At 37.9% G+C, this 24,342-nt stretch overlaps 1 protein-coding gene across 1 annotated transcript; it reads right to left on the bottom strand.

Moving 5' to 3' along the window:
- Nucleotides 1–4,843: 4,843 nt before the first annotated feature.
- On the bottom strand, nucleotides 4,844–7,105 carry LOC143637691 (BTB/POZ domain-containing protein At1g63850-like). The gene is made up of 2 exons (XM_077105020.1): nucleotides 6,137–7,105; nucleotides 4,844–5,840 (listed from the first exon to the last, which is right to left on the bottom strand). Exons 1-2 carry the CDS (start codon nucleotides 7,103–7,105, stop codon nucleotides 4,914–4,916), a joined length of 1,896 nt encoding a protein of 631 aa, XP_076961135.1. The 3' UTR covers nucleotides 4,844–4,913.
- Between the last annotated feature and the right edge of the window lie 17,237 nt (nucleotides 7,106–24,342).

Consider the following 24,342-nt stretch of genomic DNA (forward strand, 5'->3'; position numbering starts at 1 on the left):
TTACACCGATGAAACCAAAAGTGATTGATGATAATGATAATAATATTATTAATCAGTGAGATACAATTGAAGCAAAGAATCGAACAATTGAGAGGTGGGAATAAAAGTAGGCTTATCGCTATATGTGCATATATATATATATACACACACACAGTGGTTTTTGTATCTATAGGCTATAGCGTGTATTCGCCAATAACCACATCATTGAATTTTTTATTTCTTTGACGGTTTTGCCCTTGGGTTGGTTTTGAATTACGATGTGTTCTCGCAACTACCAAGAGTTTGACTTGGCCCCACTATGTGTTATTACTAGTCAAACGGCATTAACTCTTTAACCTAGAAATAAGTAAACTGCATTTATTGATCAAAATACCCTTTTAATCCAGCCAAAAATATTCAACACTAGTTTTTAACCCGGGGCGATTGCGCCAGGTAAATTGGTAAAACCCAAACAGTGATAAAACCCTAGCGTTGAACCGGTAAGTCAATGTGAATTCGGTGGTACGCATTATCGTATCGGAATTAAAACCAAATATAAAACAAAACGTTATAAAAATGAGGTGAACCAATGGGGAGGCGTCGGTTGGTAAAACTCGAGCATTGGCAAAACTCGAGCGTTGTTGATTCCGGGCGGTAAGTCTACATGATTAAAACAAATACATTGGCATTAAGCCAACTCGATGCGAATTCTATCGGTATCAATTAGGTTCGTTACATATACGATAACTAAAACTAAAAAATAATTTGGTCTTGTTTAAAAGAAATAAACAAATAAAACATAATTAAAAAAAGCTAATACAACAGCCAATACATAGATGGATACAAAGAAAAAAGAAAAAAAAAGAAAAGAAATAAAAGAAAGAAAAGAAAATGTGATACAAATAGTACTTGAACTTGGGTCATTTAGTATATCATCAAGTATTAGGATACATTTCATCAACCACCAAACCAACACAACCATTTGAATAAATCTTAAAAATAATCATATAAATAGTAAAATTTATAGCCTTAAAAAAACTTTGTGTCACCAAAGTTCTCAATTATATTAATTTATAATTATAATAGTGACTTGGATTTAACAAATTAATCTGATATCCGATGGATCTATCTGACGTCGTACTACGGATGAGCAAAATCGGTATTGGTACCGGTACCAAAATCAGTATCGATTTGATACCGTCGGTACCGAATCGGTACCAAAGTTTTAAGTTTTCGGGACCGGTACGGTACGTTACGGTGCCGGATGTTGGTTCTAATATGTTGGTTTTGACAGTTTGAAAAATGGCTATTTTAGGTATTTTTGGTTTGAGATTAGTTAAGGAATGTTATTGGTAAAGAGGGTCATTTTGATCATTATCCCTTTATTGATTTGTTTTTTTTTATTATTATTATTTTTTTTCTAGCAGCATCAAAATATTTATTGATTTTAAAGAACTTCTAATATGGATGAAGATTAAAGTCTTATAGTAGTGTTTTAATAAGGATGGTTAATATACATCTACAAGTAAGAATAGCTGCTAGTTAAATGTTCTAAAAGAAAATTATTCAATTATTATTTACTTCTCCAAAACTTGGTTATATGTAATTTAGGAATGCAAAATTACTGTTAAACACGTCAATTTGCTTTTTTGAAAACCTTTTAACGTGTTTTTTTTTTCAATTTAACTTTAGGGATGCTTGTTCGGCCATATTTGAAGGCCATCGAAAAGCAACTTAAACTATTCAATATTAGTTGCATCTCTAACAAGTAACAATTATATATGTTGAAAGCTCTAAAAACTTAAATATATTGTTTACTTCATAGTAATATTATGACTTCAAAATCTATCAATATAGTTTTTAAAAGACTTGATTTTGCATATCAAAAAAGAGTAACGGCGCAACAAGTTGCCCGCTTACATTTCATATGCAACGTAATGTTTGAGTAACAGTTTTATGTTATGTTGGTATTAAAAAGAAAAGGATACTTGCAATCCTGATGTTGGTAAACAAGTTTTGACAATTATACATATCATAAACTAGTAAAAGGAAAAAAAAAGAAACTTATTAAATGATATCCAGTATTAAAAACCCATATTATATATTTCAATTTTTAGCTTGCAATTATTTTTAAAAAAATACAGCTTTTACAATTTTACACCACCATTGAGTCAGCTGTGTTTTTTTAATATAACACATTATTTTCAAAGTTTCCATTAAGTCATATTAAAAAGATTGATAGGAATAGGATTGTATAAAAGTCTACGACGATATTATATCCATTAAATATTCAAAAGTTTGAGTTGGTCAACAAAATACGAGCCCACCATTTTCAGTTTGTCTGAACCACACACCCTTTGGGTTCACTCATGGGTTACAAAGCATATAATGAACTCAATAATTCAAATTCCAAAATGAATTATAGGACGATAATGTATTTTAAATGAATTGCAATTATAATAAAAGTAGATAATTAAAATGCTGAAAATAATAATATATATATAAAAAAAACTCTTAAGGTCAACAATTTGAAAGAAATATATACACAACACACTTATGTTGACACATTAAACCATCAAAGGTATACACATAATACTTTTTGTTTTGAGAGCACATATAACAAAGAAAAATTGTTATTTTCTTAATGACATTAATAATGATCTAGATGTAATGTTTATTGTTTCTCGGTCGTGTATTTTGAAAAGAAAAAAAAGTTACTTATGAACTATATTTATATGACCTACATATGTGTAGGTTAGGTGCATATACCTCCAAATATGTAGGTAAATCATGATACAAAACTAAAAAAGAAAAAAACACTAGTTTGATGGTTTTTTGCGCGCATACCACACATTTGTTGTAAGAAATCCAAAACTTTAAAAATAAGAAGTTATGAACCACCGATCATAAAGTTAAATGATTTTAGTTAATTCTTTTGATCTCGCAATAACTTAGCTTTATGAAATGATCATATCCCCAGTTTTGTAAAGAATTTAAAAAATAACTTATAGCCTGTTATGAATAAAGCTATATTGTTCAAATAATTATCTAACTATTTCTAAATAACTTGATTTAAGTGTTTATATGCTTTTCAATGTAGTTTATTTCGACCTCTTTCATTTTAAGCTTATTATTTTAACATAAATTAATGGGTGATTTTCATGAAGGTGATCACGAGTGTAATGGAGGAGTTTATTTGGAATGAGCCATTTTATCACTAGAACTCAAGAAAAATATAGAACTAGAGATGAGGTGACATAGTTTGATTGATTGGAGATAAGTGATTAAGTGACGATCACTTGTACAATTATACCACCCCGTCCCCCTAAATTCTTAAATTGCCCAGATTAAACTTTGTTATCGCCTAATCAGTTTTGTTGTTAGTACATGGAGATTGGAGAGTGATGTGCAGTGATCCCATGAGGGTGATGACTGATAAGGGAGAAGGCTATTATGCAAGAGAGAAATGGCCTAGTTTCTCTGTAGTTGTAAAATTTTATTTTTTAAAATTTAAAAATAAAAAATATGAATATCATCTGTAAACAACTTATTTTGTTTTGACATGGACAGGTTTTATAGCGCAACAAATTAGGTCACCTCAGCTGAATTTCTTTTCTATTAAAATGCACATATGGTGGGTATGTGTCAATTAAAAAAGCAAGGCTTGCTTATTAAATAAATGAATATAAATACCATTATTCCATACAATAGTTTGAGCCCAAATGAAACAATTCAAATCAAAATCAAATTGAATAATAACCCACATGTTCATTATAAATGTCAGGTTTATTGTTTTTATTAATCGCAGCTATTATTTTTTGGTTATTGTCGGTCCCAACTAATGAATTGGCCACTGATAGTCTCAACTTTTAACGTATTTGTTCCTAATGGTCCGCGACTAACGAAATCCTAACGTCATTAATTTCAGGTCGTCAGAAAAACGTTTTTGGCTGGAAAAGTCATATTTGTTGCCGGAAACACCATCTGAACACCGCAACCTCCATCAACTGACTCACCGCCAACCAACTACCACCACTTGAGCACCATCAACCGATTCCGACGATGGTTTTGGGGTTTTCAACGACCTTAATAATTGGGCTTTTACTAGAAAAGGGTTCCTAAAGGTCTGATACAAAGTTACCAAGATGTTTGGGACGAAAATGTTGAGTTTTCGGAAAAAGAATTTGAGTTTTCCGGCCAAAAACGTTTTTCCAGCGACCTGAAACTAACGACGTTGGGATTCTGTTAGTCGTGGACCGTTAGGAACAAATACATTAAAAGTTGAGACCGTCAGCAGCTAATTCGTTAGTTGGGACCGGTATTGACTAAAAGACGATAGTTAAAATTAATAATAACCAATATACCTAAATGTAGACATAACATTAGTAACATACATGATGAATGGGCCAAAAGGAAACGCAATAAACTTATATTTATAATTAGAACTTAAGGGACCACAGGCGTTGGCCAATGCTTTTATCAAAGCTCCTTTTTTTTTCCTTGTAGTCCCTTTTGAATTGGCACGGTACATAGTTTAAGCTAAATATATATTATTAAAAAAAACAAAAAGGAAATTTATTGTGAACTTGTTGAAAAGTCTACTTTCGGCATTATCCATAACAACCTAACATTTTTATGTATCATGAGCAACCACATATCCAATAAATACATAATCCATTGTGTCATACTTAATATCAAGTATGTTTTACAACTATCCACACCAAAATAAGTTAAATAACAATTCTAGCCCACAAATCATGAAGAAACAAAAGATCCCCAAAAAGGAAAGTGCTTAAAAGGTTTGACTTTGACCAAAATGACTTTTTTTATTCATCAAATCATCTCTCCATATGAAGGTTTGAGTTAGCAAATGCAAATATCATTTTACCTAAACTATATGATAAAAGAAGAAACAAAGCCAGCATACCCGAATCTCATGAGTTCCCACCATTCGCAAACCCCTTTTGCAACTCGGGATTTCTCCAAAACGCCCGTTTCCACCAAACTTGAAACCCTTTTTGCATATTCGGGCAATCATCACCCGAGTTCAAAAACCGGTCAAACCAAGACATCAAGATTTCTTGTTGCCAATCAAGAGGCAAAGTCAAAATCGTATTACTCAACCCTTCTTCGACCAAATTACGGTCTAGCCCTCTTGACCCTCTTCTCATCCAAGTGAAATCATCATAAAAGGGTTCCAACCATGTTTGTAAAAGTAAGCATTTGGACTCTTTTGAAGCCAAAAGTTGACCTTTTCCAATACCCACAAACAATCTTGCGGTAACTCGACTAATTTCATATCTATGAACCGCAGGCACTTTAGAATGCACTTCAGATAACTCGGTTTGTGACGCCCATAATTTCAAGAAATCCTCTGACATCTGTCTATCGATTAAAATATCAAGAAGCCAATGCAAATTACCCGATTGCCGTGTGATTTGATCCACATCTTGCAAGTCTCCTTTAGAAGCTTTCAAAAAATGACATTGCAACAAATCTAAACATTTGTCACACGCGGAGTATAAAGACTCTTTCTTTAAATCGTCTTTAGATGAATTCTCATGAAGCATTTTCGAGACCAAAACCTTCATATCGCGTCTTGCTTTCTCATCCTTTCCTTCAAGAACTACATGTAAAAGCTTAAGAAGTATTTCTTGATTATTATTACTACTATTATCATCACCCCCATGTGTAACATCATGTGATACGCGTTTTAAAACTTCACCCGCGTTAACCCCTTCAAGTTGTAACTCGGATAATAAAGATGAAACCTTTTCTTCGTCGTCCTCGGCCCATGGAGCCGCCTCTAAATACTCCAAACAAGATAAAACCCCCGCATCAAACCCGATTGCTGTCGACACCTATGTTATATTACAAAGTAAAGACCCTTTACATGTTATAAATATTATCCAAAACAAACCTTTCGTGAACACATTATTTCCTTAACAAACGAACATGAACAAGGCCTTATTAGTGTTCGTTCGGTTCGTTTGTAGCCCTAATAGTAAGGTATATGTTAAACGTATTTTAGATAATTAGCATTACGATTTAATCGTGTATAGCATACCAGCCCGAGTTAGGTTTCTATGGTGTTTGTTTCAAGTTTATTTACACAATTAAGTTAAAACCGACTATTCGAAAATTGAAGTAATATTACCTTCAAAATACCAAGAACCTTAGGAACATCATCTTTCATAAGCTTCCTCTTCAAATCTTGACAATACATCAACCGAATCGACTCGATATAAACCTCAATATCATCACAATCAGCAATCTCAACAATGTAAGGATTACTATTATCAATCAACCCTCTTAATTGCTGCCCTTGTTGCCCAATTTTTCGTCGATTATCCAACAACTTATCCGCAAAAAACCGACTATGATCCACCAAGATCTGCCTATGCACATTCATACAAACACTCAACCCATCTTTAGAGCTCAAAGTAAGCCTCACATCACTCGAAACCGGGTCATTAAACATACTCCCAGGGCTCCCACAAGACAATATGTCCAACAACCTTTGTTGCATAGCTGGTGGGGTCACATGACCGATCACATGACCATTACTAGGTCTTTTAAGGGTTGTAATTGGGCCATTGTTGGTGATCTTCGAATCGAGTTCATTCGCCATCATTTCGAATACAGTCGGGCTGGATCGGGTCGGTGGCGGTGACGATATCTGGTTCAAAAGCCCAGCAGTGAGTGCTGAGTTGAATTGGGTAAAAGATGGCAACAATGTATCTTGGTAGTGACCGGCGCCGCCGTGTACGCCACCGCCGGCGACGGCGGCGGCGGTGGTGGTGGGCATTGTGGGTGTCTTCTGGGATTTTCCAAGATTTGTTTCTGAATCTAAAGGTTTAAACTTTTCGCCGGAAAAATATTCCGGCGACTTTTCCGGCGGAGGCGGTGGCGGAATGGAAGTGGGTTTGTGGGAAGATACGGCGGGAGGGCAGCACCAGGAGGTGTTTTCCGGAGAGACGGCGGCGGGGTGGTGGTGAGAGGCGGCGGCGACGGCGGCGGCGGAGGAGGAGATGGTGGTTTCTTTGATAACACGGCGGCGGCGGAATCTGTTGGTGGTGATGGTTTTTTTTTTGGGGTGTGAGGAGGCAGTGGTGGCTGCTGCCATAAGAATATGAATATGGAAGGATGAGTGGGTGGTATATTGTTGTCTTTTTGGTTAATTTGGCATCTAAGGTGTACCACGTAAGATAAAGAAATGTAGTTGTTGTTTGTTAATGGCGGTTGATACAAGAAAGTGTGTGTTGTTATGTTATGTGTGAAAGAGAGAAACTGGCAGACAGGCAGACAGGTCATAGTTACCATACATATATACATACAATATATACATACATGTTGTCATCATCAACAATAATACCGTCCATATCCGTTTTGATCTAACCTTTTTACAAGATTAATAATAAGTTTGACCATGTGTGGACCATTTCAACGGTTACTTCTTTCATTTATGATATACATTGTAATATTGTAACAACAACGATCCAAGGTAGAGTCAAAGAAAGTCAAAAGCGGATCAGATTAGAGACAGGTTTATAAAAAGAAAAAACCGGATTGGTTTGAAAATGGTTAAGATTAAATTGAGATTGTGACTTGGTTACTGATTTTAAAAAGAAAAGTTATTTCTCTTAAACTCTTCACCAACTTCTAATTACCAGCGACCTTATATATTAGTCCCAATTACACATCCTCACGCCTTCCTGTTTTTTCAATGTTTTTCATTTGATTCATCTAATTTGAAGCTAAATATATAAATCGAAATTTATTAGATGGAAATAAGAGAAAGAAAAATAATTAAGATTTACGAAGACATTATTTACATAAAATGGTTCATTGAGTATGATTGTAGTCAAATTGATTAAATAACTATAAAGTGAATCTTACCCATACTTGCATATCAACATTAGGATATTTGATTCGAAACACGGCATGAATAAATATATAGGCTATGTTCGAATCACCTGTTTAACTCGTCAGCCTGCCAACTAGAAAATTTTCAACCCACTAGTCTAACACAATTGACATATCCAATCCAATTTATATTTAGTTCAACATTTTATCATAACATAACGCAACTTACTAGAAAGTGAAGAATAAAACAATAAACGCCGTTTCAAAAAGTAAGAAGATAGTTGGCACACTTTTTCCATACCTACTACCTTGCATGTTCTTAGGAATATCATCATATCAACTTTTTTCTTTTAAGCAATGAAAAGTTAAATATGCTTAATTATTACTTACTAATTTCAAATATTGAATAGTAAAAGAAAACAAATAGTTAATGAGAAAGTACTTTAAATAGTTATTAGGCCATTAATAATGGGGAACGCCCCTATCAACTACTCGAGTAACGCCCCCGCACATTGTTTCGGGTGGATGTTTTTGAGGCGTGAAGGGCACAACTGCACAAGGGTGGAACGAAAAACAGGTGTTGGGTGCAAAGGAGTGTGTTTAATTGTTTATTTTATACCACGAACTAATAAATAAACCATCATCTCATATTCCTTTATTAATAAATAAAATGAAACCTATTGAAACCATCACACTCATTGGAAGTTCGGGACATTTTTCAAGTGAAATTTACGTGGCAGTGACATAGTGAAGACGTTTACACTTTTTAGCGAAATCATTACAAATATGCTTAAACCCGACTACATAATATTTTCGTGTTTGAATTTCTTGATATCTTAAAAAAACACTTTCAATAAAGTTGCTTAAACAATTCTTAAACTCCTTTTACTCAAATTTCAGTATTATTTAATTGTGATCATATCTTTTATAAATAGTTAAACTAAACTAGATGGAGTAGTTGAATTTTTTTTACTTGTCCGGCTAGTATCTTTCTAGTTGGAGCTTAATAAAATTTTACCATTCACACATAATAATAATAATAACCATATTGTTTCACCATTATAAAACTTTTTCATACATGGTTAAATTCCATTTATATATAAAAACAACACGACAAAATTATAGAGATTGTCATTTATGTTTATATCAAATTTCATTGCTTGTCCTTTATTTTTAAAATTGACATGATTTGTACTTTACGTTTTCAAATGCTACACCATTTGTCCTTTATATTAAACATATCTGAAAAGAAGAATATGGAGGTTTCTTTGTTGCTTATGGGGTCGGAGGAGCGATTTAGATATAGTGTGTAGTCGCAGGAAAAAAGTAGAGAGGGCATGTGTGGTGTTTTTGATAAACGGTAGCAGTTAGGCTTGGTTGTATTTGGTGCTCAAAAAGTGGCCAGTCAGGGATGGCGACTAGTGGCCAGTCAGGGATGACGACTGGTGGCCGGTTCTGATTAAGGAGATGGTGAATTGATTTTCTTGGAAGATAGGATCACATGAACTTCAAAGAATAGAGAGGAGGCTGTGTTTAATCTTTTCGTCAAAAGAACAAAATATGGTCAAATGTTTGGACCTCATCATTCCAAGCTTCCACAAACACCACAATGCATTGAGGCGAATGACATAGAACGCTTTGACTTTTTCCTTGAAGAATCTAGTGAACTTGTATAGTTTCAATATATCCCTCACGCTAAATGTATAAATCGACGTGGCCTTGCACCATAACGAAATCATTTGCCACGTGTTGTGGGCAACCAGAAGAGACAAATAAATGTTCATTACTTTGGCCACGCACCAGACACATTACCAAACCAATGATAATATTACTCTAGCCAACTCAAACAACGATGGAAGGCGGTCCAACTTCGCCCTACCCGCTAAAATGCTAACCTTTGTTTCTTTTTCTTTTTTCTTTTTTTTCTTCTAATTTTAAGGGCCAATTTGTTAAAAGAAAATGGGTCAACACGCAAGTTTAGAGAAACCCAAAATAAGAGTAAATTTACAAATAAAACTACCACCAAACAACTTTCTTAGGTACCCCATTGTTCCACTATAAGAACAAGTCGGAACCGAATAGGATAACTCACTCATTTTCCCTTTCAAGCTTCTCACCGAGAATTCATCCGAACCGTCTAGCTCCCATGATTGAACAAAAAAAATGAATTGATTTACTTAAAGGGAATTCTATGGATACCGCCCCATTTTGCTATTAAAAAAAACATCAATACGTCCCGTATAGGACTATACGGGACGTATAGGGTCCCATATACCCCCGTATAGTTCTATACGGGACATAAATCTTTACAAAACGTATAGATTGTGTATGGGTGTCCATAATAGCACCCCTTACTTGAACATAGTTTTTTCAAATAATATATTTTTTTCCTATAATCAATAACACTATTTTATGAAGGTTTACATGTAATGATTAATAGATGAGTTAAAGGCCATGAATCTTGCCAACATGTCTTTATCATGTCATGGTGGACATGTGATGTATTGATTTATATTTTGGAAGGACTATTATATTAGCCCCTACGATTAAGGTTCCAAGTCTCATGTAGGGCTATTAATAATACTGTTTATCTAGTTTTTTTTTATTCTTAAATCTTGTCAGGTCACGTTGGAAAATTGTTTATTTAGTCCATTTCCACACAATAATTGGCTTATGAATTATTTACAACATTATAATTATTTTCAAATAAAATGTGACTTTGAGAAACTGAATTGATTACTTAACATAACGAAACAGCTGAAAATCAAAAACACTGGATTAAAATGACAAACCAACTGAAAAGCGATGATTCAGATGGTTTAGTTATGATTCTTGTCACACCCCGACTAAAGGCGGCGGAACATGCCGAGGTGTAACGATTGTCAATAAGCACATGACACTAATTAAAGTGACAGTATTTAATAAACTCATTTCATTTCACAACATCGAAAATGTTACATAACAATTATCCATAAACAAGATATCACAAAATATGGCAAATTGATATTGTTCATTTTTACTAATATCCAAAGGTCTTTGATGTCGTTTTCTTCATAATCATAAATCAACCAAGATGTAAACCTGCAACATTTCATAAAATAAAGTTTGTCAACACAAAGGTCGGTGAGCAATTCATAAGTTTATCATATTAGTATATAATAAAGATAACCACAAAACTTGCATACGAAACGATAAATAAAAGTGGTAATTTAGATAAATAGATATCGCTAAACACATTAGCGACACCTAGCTATAAGGGGATGCCAAATAGTCTAGGATTTTATAGTTATCGTTAATTGCATTACGTTAACGACACATTGCTATAAGGGGATGCCAAATAGTCTAGGATTTTATGGTTCCACCAACCAAAAGCGATAAACACATAGGCATATAAGCATAGAACACCAAATCGAGCAATTATTTAGGTAAAGTATACAACTACGTTTGTGGTTTAAGATTCAAATATAAAGCATTTTGTTGAATAAGTATGAAATGTCACCCCCAAAATAAAAGATGGAAAATGGGGTATGAAGTACTCACCTTCAAGTAGTAAACTTGAAAGATGATAATTTGGAGATTTGTCGGAACGACGAGTTTAACGCACAATGCCTAAAAAGAAAAGAAGTCTTGAATTTAGAAAGGTTGTCTTGAAGGTCTTTAAACAAAATAAATGTTGAGAAATGTAAATAATTAAAGTTCAAGGTTTAAAATGTGACTATTTAAGAATTTATAATAATAACTCTTTAAAAATGTAAGTTTGCTCGAAACTGGGTTAAAGTATCTAACCTTAATATTTACTCAACCTATGTTAAGTAATAAGGTGGGTAAAATGCAAGATTGCAAATCCCTTTGGAATAAAGATACTAAAACAGGTTTTTTTTATCAAGTGTTCGGGTTGTCGGTTCGGGTCTTGATAATTGGTCAAACCCAAAGTAAACTTTCCAAAATATTGAATGTTATGAGATAACTCAATAAAATTTAATAAGACTTAACCAAGTATGTAGTTCCATTGTTTTAGAACTAACAACGCACGTTAAGCGAGTTTTCGGTTTTGTCGGTCCAAACTTTGTTATGAGATCAAGTTGGATCCAACATTTCCAAGTACTTAAGAAAATATTTAAAAATCAATTTGTAACTATTTTTAAAGAAACATACAAGTCTTGATGGCTAAAAAAAACACACTTGTGTGTCTTAAGCGAGCAAGAATCGGTTTGGTTCGGTTTCCATCTCACAACAAGTTCATAGATGGTTTCCACATGTCCAAACACTAAAGAACTTGTATAATAATGTACAAATAAAAAAAATACCAAAAGTTAACAATAAAGTCTTTAAACAAAAGTTCGATTTTCGGTTCGGATCGTGTTTCGGGTTAAGATCGAGGTAAGATTCTACAAACCCATAACCATAGAATTTGTAAAAATGATTTTAAGATCTAACACTAAGTATGTTTAAACAAACAAAAACTAGTAACAAAATTCGGTTTACGGTTTAGAGCTATTTACGGTTAAACCGAAGCATAGACTCTTAAAAACCCATAACCATGGAACTTGTAAACATGACCAACAAACTAAAATAAGCAAGATTAATATGTGTGAACAAGTTATGTAGATGTATATATATCAAGGACACGAAGTCCTCTATGAAGCCTTGCCTTATGGGGTCCGAAACCTCACCGACCGGAATCGGAGAAGTAACTACCAAAGGTAAACAAGGGGTGTATATTATATATATGTTGCACAACCATAAACAAGTATTAATAAGGCTACATAAACTAATTAAGATGAAAGACCAAAATCCTTCAAGAACACTTAAGAAGATAACCTTGAATATTTGATGTTTGAGAGAGTTTTTTTTTTTTTTTCGAGTTGTAGCAAGGGAAAATGAAGAGGAAAGGTGGTGTATATATAAGGTAATGTTGGTGGTCAAATTTGGGTGTGAGACACAAGAGTTTTCATGCAAAATGGATCAAGACAAAAACACAAAACAAAAAAAGAAAAATAAATAATAAATAAATAAAAATAAAAATATGATGTTTTCAAGACCCAACAAGTGTGAAACAATATTGTAACATAAATCCATCATTTTGATTATAACATAAGCTTTGGTTTACAAATCGGGTCGGTTTACATAATAAACAAATACAAAAACGAATACAAACAAGACACGAAATTGACGAATTTCACAATTCTTATGATCGCTTATTGTATGATTCGGTTATGGTTTTCTAATAAATGATTTTTATTGTTCGGTTATGTTAAACATGTGTATAAATAATCAAATTAAGCAAGTTGACGTTAAAATCAACCTTAAGTTGTTTTCTTTCTTTTTTTTTCAAATAAATATTAATTGTGGTTTGTTGTTTTCTTGCAACCAAAAATGTTACACTATTGTATATTTGTATTTTATTGAACCCAAGGCTAGGGGTGCTTGTGTTCAGAATTTGATTCGGATTAGAAAACTAGAAATTCGACTCAATTTAATTTCATAAGTCCATTATAAAACTACCAAGGCCGCTCTCGTAAAATTTGAACTGCTTAAGTACATTTGTTATTTTGAGCAGGATCATATGAGTCCATTCGCCTATTTTTCGTCCAAAAACCACTTAAAAGGACTTTTTTTGCTTTTACGGACGGAAATTAGAGGGAGGGACTTATAGTGATCCCGCCTAGAAAACAGACAGGCTCAAGCAATTTAAATTAAACAAGAAAGACGCAAAGTGCTATGACAAAAATGCAATTTACTCTTTTATTTATTTGTAGCAATGTTTTTCTAATGAGATAAAATTCTTTTTAAGACCATGTAGCAGTCAGCAGTGGCCTTTACTTCATTCACACTTCACTCGCATGTCTCTTTCTTTCTTCATTTTCCAATAAATAAAACAATATGTCATTTTCTTCTCTATGAACATTCTCAACATATACACTATATTTTTGTGACGGGGTTTTATAAATTAGATGGCATGCTTAGGAGTGGTTGTGAGTAGATGGGAGAGAAAATGTTATATGAGAAAGTTAAATTTGGGGTTTACTGTTCACGTCGTATAATTTTTTAATTTTTCTGAAAGTGGTTGTGAGTGAAGGAGAGAGAAAAGATAATGATAAATGTATAAAAAGTATTATTTAATTGAATATTAAAGAAAAAATACAGTGTTTTTTAGTGAAGTTATATATATGAATATATGGTAAGGGATAGGCTGGAAATGCTCTATCCTCCTCTTATTTAGACAATCCCACATATCTCTATTCTGTCTTTCGTAGCCCTAAAATGAGATGAAGGAATAAATTTAAATGCAGGCATCAAAGAAATGGTTCGAAGATATGGTACATAACTACATATTAGTTTACTAAGGGCGTGTGAATCACAGAATTTAAAAGAATACGATGGTATTGGAACTTAAATCCTCTCTTTTAGTGTGTTCAGTTCACATAATTAAATATTACTATTGGATTTAAATTTTCAATCTATTGGTTATCAAATGAATTGAAATTGAAATTGAAATTGAAATGTGGATTTAAAAATGGGGTTATGAAAGGGAATGCGATGCGAATGCTCTAAGAAAACCGGTTCCGAAACCAAAACCGGTTCAACAATAATTGCTAGGAACTAAACCCGATCGTGGATTTGTGATAAGGTTGGGAACTCCACCGTTAAAACCAGTTATAAAAGAAAAAAAAATAGTTGAATAATGTTAGGTTCGGATCAAATACAAATGAAATTGACGTGCTAGTTGTGAGAATCAAATAGAATAATTATATATACATGTAGAGTAATTATGTAATTACATCATAGAGTACTTATATAATTATTATATATAATTATTATATGATGTAATTACATAATTACTCTACTTGTATATATAATTATTATACTTGATTCTCACAATTAGTATGTTAATTTCATTTGTACGTTAACTTTCCCAAATAGTGTTTCCTATTTGTCCGCTAAAAACAATGTTGGGCTTCTAAACCCCAATAAGGTGACTTCTAACTTCTAAACTCTCCCGTGAGTAGAGGTGCACAAATCGGAGTTTTCAAATACCCGGGTTCGGGTATGGAACCGGGTTCGGGTATGACCGGGTATTGAAAAATCGGGTATTGGTAATACCCGGGTAGGGTTCGGGTCCGGGTATTGTCTCTAAAATCCGTACCCTATGCATCGGGTTCGGGTCGGGTATAGAACCGGGTATTCTAAAACCGGTTATTTGAATACCCTCTTTCCGGGTATTGAAAAACCCTATTTTTGGGTTTTCTCCGGGTTTTTTCGGGTATAGATTTGATTTTTTTTAAGGGATTACAATTTTTAGGGGTATTTTCGAGTATTTTTCACGTACTTTTTGGGTAATTTCGGGTATAGATCGGGTATTTGAAAAACCCAATTTCGGGTATTGGAAAAACCCGGTTCCGGGTTTCGGGTACGGGTTTTGGTACTAAAATGCATACCCTATCCGTACCCTACGGGTAGGGTTGGGTACGGGTATTAAAAACCCAGGTATAAAAAAACCGTTTCCGGGTATTTTCTTCGGGTCCGGTTCCGGGTTCCGGTTTTTTGTGCACCTCTACCCGTGAGTGCACATTAAAAAGGCGTTTTCAAGTTTCAAATATGGGCCTTTAAAAGCTCAATTAGACAATTACTTCATAAATTCATAAATCAAGCCCAATGAACTCATAGATATTTGTTTTCAGAGAGAGATAATGCTGTAAATCAATTTTTTATAGTTTAGACGCGGCATAGTGTAGTAACATATTTGAATCACAATTTATAACATAGTAATATTAGGCTGAGGGGTGTGGGGGGCGCGAGAGGGGGCGTGAGTGGGGGCTCCAGCCAATAATATTGTGACGTGTGACAGAGAGAGAAACTTGATAAGATGAGTGTTGGTTGTGGTGCTCGCGCCCCGGGCCCTGGTGTGGAGGGGCGCGAGAGGGGGCGCGAGCGGTTTTTTTTTTATTTTTTTATAAATGTATTAAAAAAACGTATTATTAAAAAAACTCATAAATTATTTAAAAAAACACACATTAATTAAACAACACATTAATATCTAAAAAAAAAATTAAAGTACTAAAAAAAACATTATTCTTATTTTTCGGCTTGGTCTTCTTCGATCAACCTCTTCCGGATGCGTTCCTTTTGTTTTTCCATCAGCATTTGGTCGACCGGATTTAGGTTACTAAAGTCTCTTGTAAGGAAGTCCAAATCTCTCATTCTTTTTTTTTTTCCTTTTTGTCATTAGAGACCACCTCCATGGTTTTGTTGAATTTATTGAGGGATTCAACAAGATCGGTGATGTTTACGGCTTCCCCCTCAGCCGGTTTTTTCCCCCTAGCGTCCCTTCCCAATGGCCGCCTCCTCGGCGGTGAAGACGTTTCCTCCCCCGCAACGTTTAGGTCGAATCCAACCCGGCAATCCGACCCGGCGGAAGTGCTATACGCTCCAGACGAACTAGTTTTAGTCCGTTTCGGCCCTACTTCCGCATCAAGGTCCGGCGCCACCAGCTCAACCCACACCTTCTCAACCTCTCCCACACCTTTACATCGTCCCACGTCTTCACCGTCCCATACCTCCGCAGGCACTCCTGCTTCCACTCTTCGACAGTGAAATTATAAACCGCCAAATCGTCACTGCCACTTGGTCTCATACGACCGGCGTTCCTGTTGAACGTAACGACTTACTTCTCCCCCTTTATGTGGTAAACACCGGCACCAGTGGGGAGTTCATAAGAATAAAGGTAAACACATTATGAAAGGAGAATCATTTCCATTAGAAGTGGCTCTTGGCCTTTTCTTTACAAGTTTTGGAATTTATCTACATATAACATTTGCGTAATTGAGCTCCATTCCATGTTCTTGGGATGGGAGTGCCATCGAGCCTTTCGAGCCGGTATGCGCCCTTTCCCAGAACTTGTTTGATAACATATGGCCCTTCCCAGACTGGGGCCAACTTTCCTGGACGTTCTTGGTTCGAAGCCTCGTTGTTACGCAGTATGTAGTCTCCTTCCTTGAAGTTGCAGAGTTTTACCCGCGTGTTGTAGTACTTTTGCATTTGTCGTTTGTAATTCTCTTCACGCACTGCGGCTAAGTCTCTGCGTTCCTCGGTTAGCATAAGATCCAACCGTCTTTCCGCATCATTGTCTTCTGGCTGACTCAAGACCCTTGGTGAGGGTAGACCAATTTCGACCGGGACCATGGCTTCCGTGCCATGAGTGAGGCTGAACGGGGTTTCCCCCGTACTGGCCTTCTTCAGCGTTCTGTTTGCCCAAAGGACGTGCGGAAGCTCATCCACCCAGCCGGATCTGTGTTTCAAAAGTCTTTTCTTGATGCCTTCGACGATGCTCTTGTTTGCTCTTTCCACCTCACCATTACCTTGCGGGTGTGCCACTGAGGTAAAGGTGTGGGTGATTTGAAGTTCTTTCAGCCACTGTTGTAGCTTCTTGTCAGCAAAGTTGGTGCCGTTATCGCTCACCAAATTCTGTGGAAGTCCAAAACGACAAATTATAAATTCCCAAATAAATTTTTTGATATGCTTTGCGGTTGTTTGGGCTAAAGGTTTTGCTTCTATCCACTTGGTGAAGTAGTCGATGGCTACCACTAGGAACTGAACATTTCCTGCTGCTGTAGGAAATGGGCCTGTCACATCGATGGCCCACTTCTGAAATGGCCACGAAGAAGTGACTGGAACCAGTTCGTTTTTGGGGCGATGCGTGTTAGGTGCGTAAAGCTGGCAAGACCTGCATTTTCTGATGTATGCCAGTGCATCCGTATGCATCCCCGGCCAAAAGTATCCCGCGTTGTTTAGCTTGGCTACAACAGCGCGGGGGCCTGCGTGTACCCCACAGATGCCTTCGTGTACTTCCCTTAGGAGGTAATCGGCATCTTGGTTGTCCACGCATCTCAAGAGTGGGCCAAGAAAGTTACGTCTGTAAAGGATGTTATTGACGAGTTGATAATTCAGTGCTTTACAGCGTAGTTTTCTTGCCTGTGTTTTTGACTCTGGTAGTATTCCTGTTGCAAGGTAATTTATTATTGGTGTCATCCACGTTTCTGTACTGGTCTGGATGACACAAATTTCCTTGTGCGGGACTGATGGTGCTTCGAGGAGTTCAATGCGGATGTCCTTTCCCAAGTGGGTGAAGGCTAGTGATGCAAGCTTGCTTAACGCATCCGCAGATTTGTTTTCGCTGCGCTTGACGTGTATGACTACAATCACTAAAATCACGCATAAGGGTTTTTGCCTGGGCGAGGTACAGGGCCATGGTGTCATTCACAGCCGTGTATGTTCCATTTATTTGGTTGGCCACCAGCATGGAATCCACGTGGGCTTCCAAATTTTTCACTCCCATCTTACGCGCAATTCTCAAACCGGCCAAGAATGCTTCATATTCGGCTTCGTTATTCGTACTTGGAAAGTCCAGCCGAATAGCGTAAGTATATTCTTGGCCCGCTGGGTTGGTTAGTTTTAACCCTGCGCCTGAACCCTCGTTACTGGCTGCTCCATCAGTGTAGAGTCGCCAGACATCATTGACGTCCTGTGCTGGGGAGGGTTGAGCCTCCTCCTGGCACTCTTTTTCCCGCGAAACGGGGACTTCTGCAATAAAATCGGCCAAGACCTGGCCTTTTATCGCTGGTCTTGGCTTGTAGTTAATTGCATATTCTCCCAATTCAATTGCCCATTTGGCTAGACGTCCCGATAATTCGGGTTTGCCTAGAACATTTGAGAGTTTGAAGTTGGTGAGAATGGTGATTGGGTGACCCTGGAAATATCGTCTTAACCTGCGTGAAGCGTGTATAAGTGCTAAGACCAATTTTTCGAGGGTAGAGTACCGGGTTTCTACGTCTGTTAGTACACGGCTAACATAATAGATTGGCATCTGGATGCCCTTACGTTCTACTAGTAAGACTGCCCCGGTTGCTCTATCTGTTGCGGAAAGGTATAGGATTAACTCCTCTCCCGCTTGTGGTGCTGTAAGTGTTGGGAGTTCGATCAGGCGTGACCGAATCTCCTGAAAAGCTGCTTCCGCTTCTGGTGTCCAGCGGAAGTGCGTTTTCTTCAAGCAATTTCTCAGTGTTGACACGAAAGGAAACGACTTATCCGCATGGTTTGCCAAGAAGCGATTAAGTGCGACCAGTCGCCCATTCAGTGTCTGAGCCTGTTTGATGGTGGTAGGTGATTCCATTTTAACAATGGCTTCGACCTTTTCAGGGTTCGCTCTAAAGCCATCTTTAGTAACAATGACTCCCAAGAACTTCCCTTCTTCCATCCCAAACGAACACTTGCTCGGGTTGAGCTTCATGTTTATCTTTCGGAGCGTGTTGAAAGTTTCTTCAATGTCTTTCAACATCGCCTCAGGCTCGAGGCTTTTGATGACCAAATCATCCATATAGACTTCCAAGTTTCTCCCGATTTGGGCATGAAACTCTTTGTCCATTAGTCGTTGGTACGTGGACCCTGCATTCTTAAGTCCGAATGGCATCATTTTATAACAAAATGTACCATCGGGCGTCCGAAATGCGGTTTTGTCCTGGTCATCAATGGCCATGTGGATTTGGTGGTACCCCTTATACGCATCCAAGAAGCATTTAAGGCGAAATGGTGCCAACGAATCCACTTTGAGATCAATTTCTGGTAACGGATAACAATCTTTGGGGCATGCTTTGTTCAAGTCTTTGAAATCTATGCACATGCGCCATTGTTTGTCATTCTTCGGTACCATTACGGGATTTGCAACCCATGTTTGATATCTACTAACGCGTACGATGCCTGCGTCAAGGAGTTCCTTGACTTGGGTTCTACACGCGTTAGTTTGTTCAGGCCCCATTACCCTGCGCTTTTGTACGATTGGCGTAACAGCCGGATCGCATTTGAGCTTATGCTCCGCCTTACTTCGGGGTACACCAGTCATGTCAGCTGGTGTCCACGCAAAGATGTCAGCGTTTTTCTGCAGTAAGCGCTTGAGTAAGGTGCGGGTGGGATCAACAATTGTTGGTCCAATGGTAACGGCCTGGTCAGGGTATTTGCCATTGAAGGCCCATTTTTCCGGTTCGGTGATGGTTGGTTTAGCCTTCTTCGGTTTGGGTTTAGATGAGACAGATGCGATGCATACCTGGGGAATGCCAGAGATCATTGCTACACCCTCAGCTGTTGGCCATCCCATCATGCCGTGGACTGAAGATACCACGGCGTTGAATCTTGCCATCCCGTCTCTTCCGAATAGGATGTCGTATGTGTGGTGTGGCTTTTTCATCACGACAAAATCCACGTCTTCTGTGCGTGAATGATTCCCATCAGTAAGAGTAACGGGGAAAGATAGGATACCCAGGGGTGTTTCTGTACTGCCATCAAACCCTTCCATTGAAGCGTAGACCGTCTCCAAGCGTTCTTTGTCTTCATCATCCAGCTTATCAAAGAACTGCCTGTACATCACTGTCGACGAAGCGCCGTTGTCAGCAAGAGTGCGGGAAGTGATGTAGTGCCCCAGCTGGCTTCTGATGACGATGGGGCCTTCTTTGCTGGGGCCTCCTGGCACTCGCGGGAAGCGTACTTCAGCTTCCTTCCACGCGCATGGTTCTGCCACCCGTCTTTTTCTTCCTCTGACCTTGCCATGAACCATGTTGATGCTGATGTCGACGGGCTTTCGTCCGTTACCTCTGTACCGGTTGTCATTCCTTCCTCCCTTCCTGATCGATGCCACGAGATGTGCAAGCCTTCCATCCTTGACAAATGTTTCAATAATATCCTTCAAGGATGTGCACTCTTCAGTACCATGACCCTTTGTCCCGTGGAAATCACAGGATTTGCTTTGATCCGCATTAGGTTTCTGCCGGATCGATGGGGCTTTGGGCCATGGCAATTTTTCCGTGGAAAATATCTCTGTGACGCTCTTTGTGAGTGGCGTCCACCGGTGTTTTCGATTTGAAGGGTGTGTGTTGTCCCTTCCGCCAACAAGAGGGCGAGAGCTGGATGAGGTGTCAAAGTTTACCCTTGACTGCCAAATACCTAGCCTCCTCTTTTTGTTCTGCCGGGCGATCCGGACATTGTTCTCTCTTGTCCTCTGCGTGTAGAGGTGCGTACTCTGGGGAAGGTCCCTTCCCAGCTGCTTTTCCGTCTCGGCAAAGCGCTTTGCCGCCGTCATGATGGCATCCCAAGTTGATGGCATGCCATCCTTACCCGTCAACGTGCGGATAAGTTCTGGGTATTCGGCGCCTTGGATGAAGGCGGCGCGAACCAGATCCTCACTTATGTTGCCGAGACTAAGCTTTTTGGAGTTGAAGCGAGTGATGAAGTCTAGTAAAGATTCATCCTCCTCTCTCACGCAGTTGAGGATCGTCCACTGCTCTTCAGTGTACTTCCTCTGTTGGCTGAAGTGTTGGCTGAACTTGTTCTGAAAGTCCGCCCAGTCATATATGTGGTGGATCGGTAAACGATCGAACCATGCCCTGGCTGCTCCGACCAGAGTCATCTGGAACATGTAGCACCACGTAGGTTCCGTCCAGTTGCTGACGGTAGCCCCCGCAATGAACCTGTTCAGATGGTCGTCTGGGTCGGATAGACCATCATAAGTGCCAATGTTTGACATTTGTTTGGCGCTTCTTGGGGCGATTGCCTCCGCAATGTCTCTTGCGAATTTTGACCTTCCTGCATTTGTAGCAGTTGGTCTAAAGGTTTTGGAGAAGTCACGCGGGTTTCTCTCCGCGATTGGTTTAAAAGCTTCCCCAAAATTCCTTTTTGGTTGGACGTCCGTGTCCTTACGCTTCCCTTTCGCCTTATGGCGAGGGTTCGCGTCGGTATCGGACTCCAACTCGTCTTCTGAGTACTCGCAGTCACTGCTCATATTGAGGTGTTGGCGAGTACTGGTGAATTCGTCAGCCTGTTGAACTGAACGCAAGCGTTCATCCAATTCGGCTTGGAATTCTCTTTGCCGTGCTTCGGCCCACGCCTTCACTTGATCTAGTGTTTGGCGAGGGACCTTCGTTCGTTTTTCCAGTTGGGTATCGGTGAACCCCAATGGAATATTTACTCCACTTGCCCCGGCTTAGGTAGTCGGGGTAGTGTTCGTAAGGATTGTATAACCGCCGGTGTTCCCCCCAGTTGATGGGGTTGTTGCCGGGGTCTCTTGGTCGGTTACAGGCCTTTGGACCGGAGTAACGTTAACCATTTCTTCAGAAATTGTGAAAAAACTAAAATAGTTCTAGCTTTTATGCACGGATGGCGCCAATGAAGAAACACTAAGTGACCCGGTACAGATTATAGATAATCTGGGGGTTAAGTAATGTTTCCCACGAATGAGGTCTAGCTGAGAAGGCTGTTCTTCAGGAGACCTGCAAAACAAACACCGTAAGCTCGTCACTGAGAAGGGGGGGGGGTTCCTCCTTGTGACCACCCTCCGGCGTGAGAATCAGACTAGGTTGCTCTGAATATGTGTATATTAAGAGATTGCTAGATAACTGGATAGCAGATGATCTTACCATTCCAAGATATTGGAGTATTTATAGCCGAAGGTAGGTTTTCTAGAAGGTACAGCCGGCTGAATAGTATTCCTGTTCAACCAACAGTGGATTACGCACAGGCCATACTGGTTGGTGGGTAGGTTACGGCCAACAGTAACAAAGTCGGCTGCACTATTCCACCAACTGTAGACTATGCACGTCCCACTTACTGTGGATTGTACGCAGGCCATGCTGGTTGGTGAATAGGTTACGGCCAACAGTAACACTATTCCACCAGCTGTAGGCTGCGCATGCTCCACAGTAAGGGTTGGTGAGTAGGCAGCGGCTAATAGTGAAACAGTACTAGAGGGTGCTCCTCCTCGCACTGTTGTCGGTGAGCTGTCACCCTGTGATTGGCTCATGGGCTGTTCTGGTCAGATCGTCTGTCCTATCCATACCTTGGTAGGTATAGTACAAAAGATCTTTCAGAATCAGACTGGCTCATTTAGGCGGGATTGTTCCCGCCTTGCTCATTCCTTCATGTGACTACTGAAGTAGCTTGTCTTGTGCGTGTAACCCTGCTGTCTGCGGGTAGCCTTCCCTGATGGCTTGTATCCGCAACTGCGGGAACAGGCGGGGTACTTCACCATTGGGAGGCTTTCCCCTGCGTGTACAGCTTGCGTACTGCGCGTAAGATTCTATGAGCATGGTGGGTCCTGCGGGAGCAGATGGCCTTTGCGCAGACGTCCCTGTTCAAGGTGAGTCTTGCGGGACCAACTGGTCTCTGCTGGGACCTACCTCTTCAGATCGTTAGGCGCTACACTATAATGTAAAACACAACGAGTAACTAGTTTAGACATGTTATAACTAGTTTCAACCCACAATTGTAACTATTTGAACGATAAATTGTAAATTGTAAAATTTAGACTTTTTGTTGTAACCGGTTTAAAAACATTTTTTTATTAAACATTTTAAAATACAGTGTCTTTCTTCTAAAAAAAATATCAATATAATACTAACCAAAAGTAATAATAAACATATTGATCTTAAGCTTATTTTGTTAAAAAGTAATAAATTACATAATCTCAAATTCTTTACCAATTATTTTAAGTGAGTAGTAAGTCGTAACCTCATTCTAAAGTACATCCTTGGATCTATGTTTGAACACTTATATACTTTTTAAATGGAAAAATTCCCAAAATAGTTATTTTTAAAAGTGAGAAACCAAATTTGGCCCAAAATTTTTTAAACTTCTATAAATGTCTCATGCAAAACCGTCAGAGCCAACACATTTAGGTTCGTGTCGATAGTTTTCGCTATCTAATAGGATTATATCATGTGTTTAATGTCCGACAACACCCATAAACTTTGTACCAAAATCTGTCGGATCGTGAATTTAGAAAAAAAAATCATTGTCCTAGTTGTTTGCACCTAAATTTGTTTTAACTTTTGTTTTATTATTTAATTAGTATAATTAATTTTATTTATATTTTGTTTTTATTTTATAACTTTTGAAATATAAAGTTTTATAAAATTTCGAGTATGCCGTTGAGACGAGCTTATTTTATTTACGTGCCGACGTAAATTTTATTTAAAACCGAGTCGGGTCAAGTTTTTATTGAACATTTCGACATAAATTTGAAATCACTTGGTTTTAAGTAAAATTTATATCGGCACGTAAATAAAAATAAATTCGTCTCAATGGTATATTCGAAATTTTATAAAACTTTATACTTTAAAAGTTATAAAGGAAAAACTAAATATGAGTAAATTAATTATAATAATATAATATTAAGAAAAAACAAAATTTCAAAATCATTGGATTTTAAAAACACGGATTTCAAAAACGACGGTTTTTATTTAAAAGTTGTCGGATCCAACAGCTTTGGTCTGAAAGTTGTCTGAGCTGATATATTTAGTTCAAAAGTTGTCTGAAGACGGATTTGGTTTAAAACGCGTCGGTCAAGACGGATTTGTCCGCAAGTTACCTATTGGAAGTTGGAACTTGTAGCAATCAAGGGAGTTCACATCACAAGAAACATACCGTTAAGAATGTTTCATCGGCCTCTTTTAGTGA

This window comes from Bidens hawaiensis, unplaced genomic scaffold (assembly GCF_021521415.1).
Source record: "Bidens hawaiensis isolate Kalapana, Puna unplaced genomic scaffold, B.hawaiensis_p1.1 tig00008376_1, whole genome shotgun sequence".
NCBI lineage: Eukaryota > Viridiplantae > Streptophyta > Magnoliopsida > Asterales > Asteraceae > Bidens > Bidens hawaiensis.